Source organism: Carcharodon carcharias, chromosome 15 (assembly GCF_017639515.1).
Source record: "Carcharodon carcharias isolate sCarCar2 chromosome 15, sCarCar2.pri, whole genome shotgun sequence".
NCBI lineage: Eukaryota > Metazoa > Chordata > Chondrichthyes > Lamniformes > Lamnidae > Carcharodon > Carcharodon carcharias.
In genome coordinates this window covers 105,135,602-105,149,135 of record NC_054481.1, presented here as the reverse complement: position 1 = coordinate 105,149,135, position 13,534 = coordinate 105,135,602, and the positions used below count along the sequence as shown (strand labels likewise).

The window sequence follows — 13,534 nt, the reverse complement described above, 5'->3', positions numbered from 1 at the left end:
TCTCTGTGTTTGTTATTTTAATGATTTTCTCACTGGAGCCAGCCACTTGAAACACAGGCCATTGATGCCCCAGATACAGTGGGAACTTGGCTGTGGTTACTGAGCGCATCCCAGAGATTTCAACTTTCAATTTGAACTCAAAGTCAACCACAGGACAGGTGCAACTTGCCTAAAGCGCCAAGCCAAGGCTACTTGTTAAACATTTCCTTATTCTTTTGTGGGACGTGGATGTCACTGACGAAGCCAGCATTTGTTGCCTCCTTAACTGTCTTGAACTGAGTGGCTTGCTTGGCCATTTCAGAGGGCAGTTAAGAGCCGGCCACATTACTGTGGATCTGGAGCCACAAGTAGGCCAGAAATAACCCCTAAATAGCATCAATGATTAATTTATGGGATTTTATGACAATCAATGATAGTTTCATGGTCACCACCACTGATGATTACCTTTCAATTCCAGATTTATTTAATTGCATTTAGATTCCACCAGCTGCCATGGTGGGATTTGAACCCAAGTCCCCAGTGCCCGTGCCTCTGGATTACTAGGCCAGTGACATTATCACTGCGCCCACCATCTGTCCCACATTTCTGTGGTTGTCCTGCTCTTTTGAAGATAAAGGATGTAATGCCCAATGGGGAATGGAACATTTTCTATTTCAGGTACCCAGTGTCAGCATTTAAGCGCTGCCAGGTCAGGCGAGACACAGGTTAGATGCCGAGTACAGATTTCTTTGCCGAGACCTAACCTCAAAAGTGTGCACTCACTCTGTGACTCCTTTTCCCTCGTCAGCCCTCCTGTGCTGCTCTGCAAATTACTAACAATTTTGTGCAGTGAATAAAGGTCTGCTAAACATTCTATTGAGACAGCCCAACTGTTTCATGTCGGACTTTCCAGCCAGCTTCCATTCCATCAGACTGGGCTGGATATTAAGCATTGGTCTCACAGACTGAAAGTTGTGTGTCTAACGCATTGTGCCCCTAGTCTCTGGCCCTAGGCTGGTTTAATTGAGAGGCCCTGACTGAGTGGTGGCTGCTCCAAATTCATTCCTGCCACCTGGTCTAACCCATTTGGTCTCCCTCGCAGATCTTGTCCCTGAAGGAGTCGGAGAAGGCAATCCTCTCGGAGAAGCTGACCAACACTCAGCGTGAACTCGCCACCATTTCAATGGACATGGAGCAGCTGAGGCGGGACACTGGCAGCCGGCATGAGCAGGACCGGGTGCGTATTGTCATCTCCAGCTGCTGTGTAACACTGCTAGGCCACTGAAAAGATTAACTTAATGCCAGAATGAAGCCATTCAAGGGCAGCGGGGCTGGCGACTTCACACAGTGTTGATCTTGGCTCAGAACCAGGCTCAGGTTATCAAAGCTGAGTTGAGATGAGTGACTGGGGAGTGGGTGTTAAGTGTGCAAACAGAAAACCATCTGCATGGTATGTGGAAAGAGGACATTTGCGCACATACACAAACATATACACACACACGCACGCACGCACGCACACACACACGCATACACACATACACATACACACACATACACATACACACACACACACATATATACATACACACACATATACATACACACACACACATATACATACACACACACATATATACACACGCACACACATACATATACACACACACATATACACACACACACATACGTACACACACTTATACATACACACACACATACGTACGTACATACATACATACACACACTGATAGAGACGCACATAGATATATATGTGTATATATATATATATATATACACACACATGGATATACATATATATGTGTGTAAATATATATATAAAATATATACACTCACACATACACACACACACAGACAAGTACAAATAAAAAAAACATACACATGCTATATATTATATATTATATTATATGTACATATACACACAGACATAGTTTTGGGGACACATGGACACACACAGGCAAATGGATATGCACACACAAACGGACACACATAGGGACAAGCAGACAGATATGGACACTTGGAAGTGCACGGTAAAATAGGGCAAAGTCAGCATGGTTTCATCAAGGGCAGGTCATGCCTGACAAATCTGTTAGAATTCTTTGAGGAGGTAACAAGTAGGGTAGACAAAGGAGAGCCAATGGATGTTATCTACTTGGACTTCCAGAAGGCCTTTGACAAGGTGCCGCACAGGAGGCTGCTCAGAAAGATAAGAGCCCATGTTATTAGAGGCAAGATACTAGCAGGGATAGAAGATTGGTTGTCTGGCAGGAGGCAGAGAGTGGGGATAAGGGGATCCTTCTCAGGATGGTGGCCGGTGACTAGTGGAGTTCCACAGGGGTCAGTGTTGGGACCACAACTTTTCACATACATTAATGATCTAGATGAAGGAACTGAGGGCATCCTGGCTAAGTTTGCAGATGATACAAAGATAGGTGGAGAGATAGGTAGTGTTGAGGAGGCGGGGAGGCTGCAGAAGGATTTGGACAGGTTAGGAGAATGGGCAAAAAAGTGGCAGACGGAATACAACATGGGGAAGTGTGAGGTCATGCACTTTGGTAGGAAGAATAGAGGTGTAGACTATTTTCTAAATGGGGAGAGAATTCAGAAATCTAGAGTGCAAAGGGATTTGGAAATCCTAGTCCAGGATTCTTTTAAGGTTAACTTGCAGGTTGAGTCCGTAGTTAGGAAGGCAAATGCAATGTTGGCCTTTACTTCAAGAGGACTAGAATATAAAAGCAGGGATGTGCTGCTGAGGCTTTATAAGGCTCTGGTCAGACTACATTTAGAATATTGTGAGCAATTTTGGGCCCCTCAGGAAGGATATTCTGGCCCTGGAGAGGGTCCAGAGGAAGTTCACGAGAATGATCCCAGGAATGAAAGGCTTAACATATAAGGAACATTTGAGGACTCTGGGTCTATACTCGATGGAGTTTAGAAGGATGAGAGGGGATCTGATTGAAACTTACAGAATACTGAAAGGCCTGGATAGAGTGGACGTGGGGAAGATCTTTCCATTAGTAAGAGAGACTAGGACCTGAGGGCACAGCCAGAGTAAAAGGAAGACCTTTTAGAACAGAGATGAGGAGAAACTTAGTTAGCTAAAGAGTGGTGAATCTATGGAATTCATTGCCACAGAGGGCTGTGGAGGCCAGGTCATTGGGTGTATTTAAGACCAAAATAGATAGGTTCTTGATTGGTAAAGGGATCACAGGTTACGGGGAGAAGGCAGGAGAATGGGGTTGAGAAATTTATCAGCCATGATTGAATGACGGAGCAGACTCGATGGGCCGAATGGCCTAATTTCTGCTCCTATGTCTTATGGTCTTACGGGACACATGCTCCCACACAAGGTTATAGAAAGGGACATGCAGATAGAAAGGGACGTGCAGAATTTTTGACATTGTATGGGCCAAAGCTACTCAGCTGAATATTATGGGTAAGGAGCCACACGAGGTTAGTGAACAAATCTATTTTGAGCTCAGAGAGTATATCCAAGTGCTAGAGTTTACTCATGTTTCACGTATCCTGGAGAGGTAGATTGTTCAACGTGGCTTCCATTTATCATTCTGTGTCTCTGGGAAGGCTGCTGCTTTGCCCTTTGCACTTAGCCTGTGACCCGCCTGTCTTTCACTTCCTGCAGAGCCAAATTAATAGTTTGATATCAGAGTTGAAGAATTTCCATGCCCAGTTTGAAGAAGCTGTCACTGCCCATGAGCGAGAGATGAAGACCCAGAATGAGCAGGTCAAGGAGCTGATGAAACAGCGTGAGGCTGCACTCCGAGAGGTTGGTACAATCAAAAGAAAGGGGCATGTCCATGAAAAGCAGAGTAAGCCCAACTAGGCTGTCCCTTCATCATATAGAATTACAGAATTTTAGAGTGCACGACAGGCCATTTGGCCCATTGTGTTTGTCCTGGTTCTCTGAAAGAGCTTATTATTTTTCCTTTGCTTTTCCCCCATGTCCTTTAATTAAGAAAAAATATATATTTATCCACTTTCCTTTCCAAAACTATTATGGATTCTGCTTCCACCACTATATGTCTGATAGGATGTCCATATTCCATAAGCACTCTGCTGGAAAAATCACCTCCCTTTGCTTTGTTTATTAATTTATGGCCTCTAAGTACTTATTGACCCACCAGTGGAAACAGTTTTTCTAAATTTCCCTGATTCAAATCCTCCTAAATTTTGAACAACTAAAACAGAAACTTTTTTTAATGTTTTTTGCTCTAGTGGAAAAAGCCCCATCTCTCCTCCAAACTAAAACCTCCCATCTCTGATATCATCTTATTGATCACGTCTGCACTTTCTTCATGGCGTTGTCTCTCCTAAAGTAGGACACTCAAAACTGAACACCCACGTCCCAATTTTGACTTCACCAACAATTTTTATAAAACATATATTATCTCTGCTTTTGTACTTTATGCCTGTATAAAACCCAGAACTCTATGCTTTTCTCAATGGCTGTAGCAAATTCTCCTCAAACTTTTAAAGATTCATGTAGATAAATCCCTATCTCTATAATTTCCTCCTGCCCCATAACCTCTGAGAATCTACACTCACCTAATTCTGGCCTCTTGAACATCCCTGATTTTAATCACTCTGCCATTCGTGGCCATGTTTTCAGCTGCTAGGGCCTTAACTCTGGAGTTCCCTTCCTATACCTCTCCGTCTCTCCACCTTTTTTTCCTCATTTAAGGCATTTCTTGCAATCTGTCTCTTTGATCGAGCTTTTGGCCATTTGCCCTAATATCACCTTATGTGGCTCAGTGTCAAATCTTGGTTTATAACAGCCCAATGAATCACTTTAGGATGTTTTATTATGTTAAAAGGTGCTGCATAAAGTACATATTGTTGTTAAATTGTCTTTGTTCTTCGACTTTTTAAAAAAAGTTTTAACATACTGTATATGGCCTCTCCTTATTCATCCCCACAAGATGTATCACTTCATATTTTTCCATATTTAATTCTATCTCACATTGATCTGCTGAATCTATTAACCGGGTTAAGTCCTCCTGTAGTTGCATATATTCCTACACACAGCTACCCGTGATCCCAATGGTGTGCAAATTTTGAAAGTGTGCCCCCTTTTCCCAGGCCCAGGTTATTATATATACATATTGAGGCAAGTAATAGTCACAACTTTGCACCCATCCAGTCTGAAAAACACCCATGAACACTACTGTCTGTTTCCTGTCCTTTAATCCGCTCCCTATCCCTGTTGCCGCACTCTCTTTAATACCACCCGCCTTTATCTTAGCAGCTATGTTTGGCAATCCTTTTCATACTTTTGCTCACCAAAATTTACAGCATGCAAATTCTGACTGGGATTTAATCCCCGCTTTGAATGCTGCTCATTCTTGAGATGCTTACTGGAGACCCCAGAAAAGGCCCTTTAGATGATGTGAAGGCATGAATTGCCATTCTGTGCTCCACGCCTCTGTTTAATTACTGATGCCCTTCAGTACTTAATGTCAGAGCCGAATGATCCTGCTTTATGACCAGAAGAAGGACGTGTTTTGCTGCTGCAGACGAATTCTCTTCCGATCTCCTGACAACTTTGCTTTGATTCTCCATTATTGTTGTGAATCGGCCCATTCTTTTTAAAATATTTTCTTCCCTCCTCTCCTCTCCTCAAGGCCCTGACTCCTGCTGGGGAGCAGTTGTGGTCACAATAGCCAGACTCCAGTCCCTCAGCCGAGCAGCCATTCTGTATGCTTGACCCAAGGCACTAAACGACTGAAAGCTGCTCAATAAATTAGGGAGAGGTCAGAAGTAAAGCCAACCCTGGCTTCACCCAATACCTAAACCCCTCAACTTTCCAGTTGCTGGGTCATGAAGAGGGGTGAGCACTCTGGCATTGAGGCTAATCTGAGGTCCTGACTGAGATTAGTTAACTCAGCAGAAACTATTGCACTCACGACCTACCTGAAAATTCTTGGCTCTGCGCCACACCGTGAGTTGTATTTGGCCATGGGCCACTGCTGTGCCCGACCAGCTAGTTCAAAATGCCCTTGGTTGTAAACAACCGCGGGAATGCAGGAGCAGGTGGACAGCACAGTTGAGGCCCTGGTTTATATCCTAGCTAAGCCACGTGTCTGTCCGCTGGAGTAAGCACCAACTTGCCTTTTGTAGGTGGAGGAGCTGAAGACGCAGCTTCGAGTGGCGGAAGACGCCCGCGATGGCATCCGGCGTGACATAATTGAAGCTCATCGTAAGATCCGGGAGCAGCAGGAGACCCAGGAGGCGCAGCGCAAAGAGGTCGTGGACCTGAAACGTTCGCTAACCGATGAGGTGAAGGAGAAGGAGGCCGTTCAGCAATCCAACCAGGAACTGAGAGGCAACATCAAGAAAACGGAGAGTGAAAGGATCAGGTGCGGGAGGAACCAAATGATCCCGCCAGAGTTTGAATAAGCAGTGAAATATACTTCCCTCCAGCTCCAGTTCTCCTCATACTCTCTTGAAGCTGTTGGCTTGTGCCCGGGGGGGTAGTGGTTCCATGCATGCCAGTGACTTCTGATACCTCACCCAAAGTGGCAAGGTAACAGAGGGCTCCCAGGGTCCTTGGAGCTTTGTCCCAACAAGGGACAGCATCTTCAGGAGAGGAGAGAAAACAATAATGGCTGCTGGAGTTGTTAATGAAGAAATCCAGCCACCCCCCTCACATCTTATAATCTGTTGTGTTTTCAGTTTGAAACGATCCAACGAGGAGAAGGAACAGAGGTTGTCTGTGCTGGAGGAGGCGAAGGTGAACGGTGAGAAGGAATCGGCAGACCTACGATCGAGTCTCCGCGAGGTCGAGAAATCCCGCCTGGAAGCACGACGTGAACTTCAGGACTTGCGCCGACAGGTCAAGAGATGTTTGTTCCATATGGTGAATTTAGGAAAAGACATCAGGAACTATCATGGTAGAAATATTTAATGGAGTTTACAGGGTCTTATAAATCTCAGTAAGAGAGACTGTTTAAAATGAGAATAGAATGCGTTATTCCTGCTAAGCAGCCACTTTCTCAGAATCATGGGCTAAGAATTGTACCTTGCATTGGGCTTCCTTCGGTGAAGAAGTGACCGAACTGAAGTTTCAAGATTATGAAAGGAGTTGATAAAATTGTTTGAGATAAATAGTTCAAATGTCTGGGGAAAGGTTTCCAAAGCCGCATGACATAAGGAAAAGTACATGAGGATGTTAAGATTAAGAAAGTTGATGGAAATTTGCACCCAAAGTGTAATCGGGTTGCGGAATAGTTTATCAGAGAAGAATGTTGAAGCCAACGGTTATAAATAGATTCAAGACACATTTTGACGGCAAGAAGGGATTAAGGGACGTGATGTAAAATGGGCTTGTGTTGTTGATCTGCAGAAAAGAGGGCAGCCTTTTTGGGTTTCAATGACTTTTTACTTTTCCTAAAAACCCTTCCGCTGTATCCCGCTGTCATCACTCCAGCCTGTGATTTGAATTTTTCCACACCCTCTGAGCCCAGGCTATTTTTAATGTGGTTCTTCAGCTGTAGGCTCTCTGCTCGGCCTTGTTCAGGTTGAACTGCCCATGTTTACAATTGCTTAGTTTGAATACCAACTCGATGAACTGTTTACCTGTGCTAAGATTAAGTGCCATCATAATGCCACGTATAGTCTTGCTTGAAATGGGTGACAGATCAGTGCCCTGTTCACCCATGCCTGTATTGAATGCCAACTTGATGCCCTGTTTAAATGTGCCAGCTGGTGTCATTGTTGCTCCTGCAATTTATCACAACGCTTTGTCAGTTATCAGGCAGAGTTGCACCTGAACAAAAGCTCACAAAGATGATCTAGTTACTTGGCGGCTGATGTTTTTTAGTATTGAGAAATTCAAATGAAGGGGCTTGCAGTGGAGGATGCCAACACAATTGAAAAGAGTAGACAAGAAGATGAGACAAATTGTTTATCATGTTACAAATTGTTTTCTTGCACAAGACAAGAGCTGGGGGACTGGCTAAGGCACACTGGAGTTTGAATAAACTTGGTGTTACCATGGTTATGCTATTTCAGATTATTAATTTTCTTTATTTCATTGTTTCAATCCTGGTTTAATCAAACACAGTTATCAGGTCTAATTTCTAATTTCTCCATTCCCAGTGAAAGAAAGGCTTCTATTTCTAGAGCATTGTTCAGAAGCTCAGGACGTCCTAAAGCACTTTACAGCCACTGAAGTGCAGTCACTGCATTAATCCCTTTGCTTTAGTACAGTATGGGTAGACTACAATAGGGTTCACAGTCTAGTGCTCTAAAGTCCCTACCCCTTTACTGCAGTAAGACCTTGTTGTCCATTTCTGAGGGTTCTTGCACTCCATCGCAGCTCCTTCACTCCAGTACAGTAGAGCACTTTACTCCAGTAGGGTGAGGTAAGGTGTTTTTTCCTCTTGTAACCAGTTGCACCTTGATTCTGCAGGTGAAGATGTTGGACAGTGAAAACACAAAGAAGAATAAGGAGGTACTGGAGCTTCAGGCTCGTGTGACGCTGGACGAACAACGAGAGGAGGAGAGCAGACGCGAGTCATTTGAACTAAAACAGAAAATAGTGCAAACTGAAGCCAGCAGGGAATCTGCTCGGAAGGAGGTGAATAAATAATCTTATTCTTCAGCACAAACTGGGCTGTGACCCAGATACAAAGCGAGCGCAGCTTCTCCCAATCACTTGTGGGTCCGTGCATCGCTCTATGTTGTACTGAACCTTACGATTTGAAAAGATCCTGTGTGTCTGTGGATAGTCCTGTTGCCTGTGGGACAGTCACTGTGTTTGGAACAGAAATGCGAAGTTAGAAAAAGGTTGCAAAACAGGTTTGTTTTCTTCCTTTCCTGTTGCTGTTCTTCCCATCTCTCCTGAAGGCACTTGCCTCCTTTGAGGACAAGGTCCAGTGTCACCTGGAAGTGGTCAAATCACAGGCAGAGCCAGTCTGTCATCCAAATTTGCCTTTTCCAGCAAGGGGATCGGGGGTTGGAACCCTGATTAATTTTCGCCTCCAAAACTCAGGGTTTATTGTAACACACCTACGAACTCAGGTTAGAATGATAAAGCACAGAAAGAGGCCTTTTGGCCCATTGAGACTATGCCAGCTCTTTGAAAGAGCTGCCCAGTTAGTCTCTCTCCTTAGCTGTAAGCCCTGCAGTCTTCTCCCTGTTCAAGTATTTATCCAATTTCCTTTTCAAAGTTGCTAATGAACCTGTTTCCACCGCCCTTTCAGGCAGTGTGTTCCAGATCACAACTCTCTGCGTAAAATAGATTCTCTCCATCTCCCTTCTAGTTCTTTTGCTAATTATCTTTAATTGGTGTCGTCTGATTCCTGATGCTCCTGGCAGTAGAAACAGTTTCTCCTTATCTACGCTATCCAAACCACTCACTTGAGTTTGTCCAGTAAATACTGGGAATGGGACCAAGGACTTTGCTGATATGTATGGTTCAGCTACTCACTAGATAAATGAGCTCATTCATCGGAGGAAGCCTCAAAGCATGTTGTTTTGCTCACAATTGATGCTATCTGGTTTATTAACTGGATTGCAAACATTAACACAGAATCTTTTTTTAAATTCATTCACGGGATGTGGGCTTTGCAGCCTGGGCCAACATTTATTGCCCACCCCTGGTTACCCTTGAGAAGGTGGTGGTGAGCTGCCTTCTTGAGCCGCTGCAGTCCATATGGTGTAGGTACACCCACAGTGCTGTTAGGGAGGGAGCTCCAGGATTTTGACCTAGTGACAGTGAAGGAACGGCAATATATTCCCAAGTCAGGAAGGTAAGTGACTTGGAGGGGAACTTCCAGGTGGCGGTGTTCCCATCCATCTGCTGCCCTTGTCCTTCTAGGTGGTGGTGGTCGTGATGTTGTTAAAATGTTATAGATGGGCTCAGTGAGAATTGACCAGGGTTTAGAAGCCTTGGAGGGTTTTTACGTCGAAGCAGCACTTGGATTTTCAGCAGGTGTCCTGTCGTTGTAGGTGACCAACCTTAAGCGCAAGATGGCGGAAGTTGAGCAGGAGTTCCGCATCCGGGAGAAAGAACTGTTGGGCAGCCTGGAGGAGGCCCAGGGAAATGGGAAGAAGCTCCTGGACAATGCGCACAATCTGGAGTTGAAGCTGGAGAAAGCTCATGGCGAGATCCACGAACTCTGCCTGAAGCTGAGCGCAGCCGAGGGCCGCATAACTGGGTTGGAGGCTGAGTTAGCGCGGGTGGAGGGGATGAAACGGGACGTGGAGTTCAAGCTGGGGAGTCTGCATTCTGCACTCCGCCGCACTCTGGGAATCAGCCGAACTGGACGGACACAGAGTCCCGCAATCCGTGGACGCAGCATCTCACCCCACAGACCACAGTCTCCAACAAAAGGTAACCACGTATTTCAGGAAGGACCTCTGACACAATTCCTGGGATTTGATTGAACTCGTGCAGCGGGCCTTCCCAAAAAGAGGTGACACGGGTCTCTCTCTGGCTCTCCAGCCAGTGGGCAAGACCCCTGTCGCCCTCCCATCAAATACTACCCAGTGTCTGGGTCTGTGTATGTTTCACTACTGCCTCTATCACAATTTTCTAATCTTGCTTTCTGTCTTTCGATGTATCCTCAGTGTCTGACTCTCTTTCTCTCCCTTTGTCTATTTCTGTCTTTCTCAAAATTATATTTCTTTGCACCCTTCTACCTCGTTCTCTCTTTCTTCAAATACCCTCTCCTTGTCTTTCTCCCCTCCTCCCAATCTTTCCTAGTCGTGTTCTATTTCTGTGTCTCTCTTTTTCTGTCTTTATTTCAGGATGTCCTCCCATTTTTATTGTCCTCCATCCTCCATGTACTGGAGAGTAGTTCAGAGGAGTGTGCAGGCATCGGGGACCTTGCTGGTCTGTACAACTTGATACAAACCACTGTAATGCCAAGTGAACTATTGGAACCTTCCAAATCTGCACAGATATGAAAGTCATTAAAATATTCTTCAGAATTCCTGGCATTAGAAACTAAACTCTAATTTTCTAGCTCCCCACTCAGCCTGAACACAGGGAGCAGACTTTGAAGAGTGAGCAATAAGGAGAAATGGGCGGAGCCCAGCAGTAGCTTGTACAACAGAATTACCAGATACACGAAAAACATCGGGAACATTAAATAGGATGTGAGGGAAGGAGAAAGCGCTGAGTGAACTTCCCCTGTAAACCTCTGGTAAATGGGAACTCCTGTCACTGTGTTGGACAATGCTGATCTTCAGTGAACCATGCTCAGATTTACTGACATTAATGTCTCAGTGGCTCAGGGGGTTAGTGATCACTCGCCTGGCACTGAACCACACAGACTGGCATGGTTCTGACGTTAGTGCTGAATGAGTCACTTTCAGCTGAAGTGAGGCTTTGCAGGCGGCCTCTGTGCTCCTGAGTTAGGAAAGAGAAAATGTTTGCCCAGATTCCTGCTCTTGATCACTATCCAATAATCCCTTTTAGAGAGTGTGTGTGTGTGTATGGATGTTAGGTAAGGGCAGGATCAGTCTTGGTGTGATGTCCCCCATGGATGAACAGCCAGCTGCCATTCATTGTCCAAGCTCATCCATAAAGGAAGGGGGGCCATTTGGATAAGAAAGTGGCTGGTGCTCAGTGCGCATGAGTCACCCTCCATCTTGATGCAGGGCTTCAGGCGTGGCTGGAAGAAAGAAGAAAACTATTTGGAAAAAAATATTTTATATTTTAAGAAAGAAAGAGCCTTTCATGACCTCAGGATGACTCAAACAGTACTTTGCAAGTTGTAATGTAGGTCATGTTGCACCCAATTTGCACACAGTAAACTCCCATAAACAGCAATGTGACAATGAGCAGCTAATCTTGATTTTGAGATATTGGCTGAGGAATAAATATTGTCCAGGACGCTGGGGCAAACTCCCCTGCTTTTCTTTGAAATAGTGGATCTTTTACAGTCACCTGATAGGGCAGACCGCAGTTTGACAGCTCATCCAAAAGATGGCACCTCCAACAGTGTAGCAGTCCCTTAACACTTGGCTGGAGTGCCAGCCTGAGTCATGTACTCAAACCTCTAGAGTTGGACTCGAACCCAAAACCTTCTGACTCAGAGCCAAGAGCACTATCCAGGGAGCCATTACTGACAATTGTATGTTGTGTGATTTTAGGTTTTGACACAGTGGATGGCAGCCCCATTCCTCAGACTGGAACCCCTGAACGCAGCAACACATCGCGTTCTGCATCACCTGAACGCTCCTTCTCCCCAACTCGCAGCGAACAACTTGTGGCCGACGTTGACCCGGAAGTGGTTCGAGCAGCGCTGCGGGATTTCCTTCAAGAGCTGAGAGACACGCAGAGGGACCGGGTAAGGGTGAAAGTAGGATCACTCCTGCTGGTACTGAGTGAGACCAAGGAAGAATGGAGGGGACATGAATGGGGAGGTGGAATCTTTAATAAGGGTAGTGAGTGAGGTTGGTTAAGGATGGAATAGAACCCGCGATTGATTAGAGGCACTACAGAAAGTTCAATAAAGATTTACAAGGATGATACCAAAACTGACAGGTTATAACTATAAAGAAAGACTGAAAAAACTCTGGGCTCTATACTCTAGAAAAGAGAAGGCTGAGCTATAAATATGTTTAGAATTATGAAAAGTTTTATAGGGTAGATACAGAGAATATGTTTCCACTAGAAGGGAGGTCATAAACTAGAGGACACAATATAAGATAGTCACTAATAAATCAAATAAGGGCAAGTGAAGAGTGCATACCTCTGCCACACTGTGTTAACTCAACATATCACAGTTATGCAGCTCTCCCTTGAGGCTTTCCCCTGCCTGGTTGATGCTCCGTGACTATAATGCCACAACAAGAAATCTTTTTATTAAGAACTTCTATCTCACTGAGGAGGCTTCAAGCCAATTCACATCCAACAACCTGCTCTGAAAACTCTGCTCACATTTTTGACAGCTGTGACAAATTGCATCACAGCAGCTAAGACAATCCACAACATTCTAAAACAGTCAACAACATTCTAAATAAAATAACCCACAGCATTCACAAAAGGCTTGTATGCAGGTACGGCAAGTAATGAGGAAAACTAATAGAATATTATCATTTATTGCAAGGGGAATTGAATACAAAAGTAGGGAGGTTATGCTTCAGTTGTACAGGGAACCAGTGAGACCACATTTGGAGTGCTGTGTACAGTATCGTTCACCTTATTTAAGGAAGGATGTAAATGCATTGGAGGCAGTTCAGAGAAGGTTTTTACCAGACTAATACCTGGAATGGGTGGGTTGTCTTATAAGGAAAGGTTGGACAGACTGGGCTTATAGCTGCTGGAATTCCGAACTATAAGAGTTGGCTTTATTGAAACATTGATCCTGAGGGGTCTTGACAGGATGGATTTGGAGAGGATATTTACTCTTGAGAGAGAATCTAGAACTAGGGGTTACTGTTTAAAAATAAGGGTTTGCCCATTTAAAACAGAGATGAGGCAAAAATTTTTCACTCAGGGTTGAGGGTCTTTGGAACTCTCTTCCTGAGAAGGTGGTGGAAGCAGAGCCTGTGAATATTTTTAAGG

General features: G+C 44.7%; 1 protein-coding gene across 1 annotated transcript in view; it reads left to right on the top strand.

The window, feature by feature from the left end:
- LOC121288438 (rootletin-like) overlaps positions 1 to 13,534 on the top strand; it is a 96,682-nt gene that overhangs the window by 46,995 nt on the left and 36,153 nt on the right. The window contains exons 22-28 of the mRNA XM_041206969.1: positions 1,082 to 1,216; positions 3,638 to 3,781; positions 6,133 to 6,371; positions 6,688 to 6,847; positions 8,426 to 8,593; positions 9,967 to 10,351; positions 12,118 to 12,314. Of these exons, the coding sequence (XP_041062903.1) occupies positions 1,082 to 1,216; positions 3,638 to 3,781; positions 6,133 to 6,371; positions 6,688 to 6,847; positions 8,426 to 8,593; positions 9,967 to 10,351; positions 12,118 to 12,314 (1,428 nt within the window). The remainder of the gene's footprint in view (positions 1 to 1,081; positions 1,217 to 3,637; positions 3,782 to 6,132; positions 6,372 to 6,687; positions 6,848 to 8,425; positions 8,594 to 9,966; positions 10,352 to 12,117; positions 12,315 to 13,534) is intronic.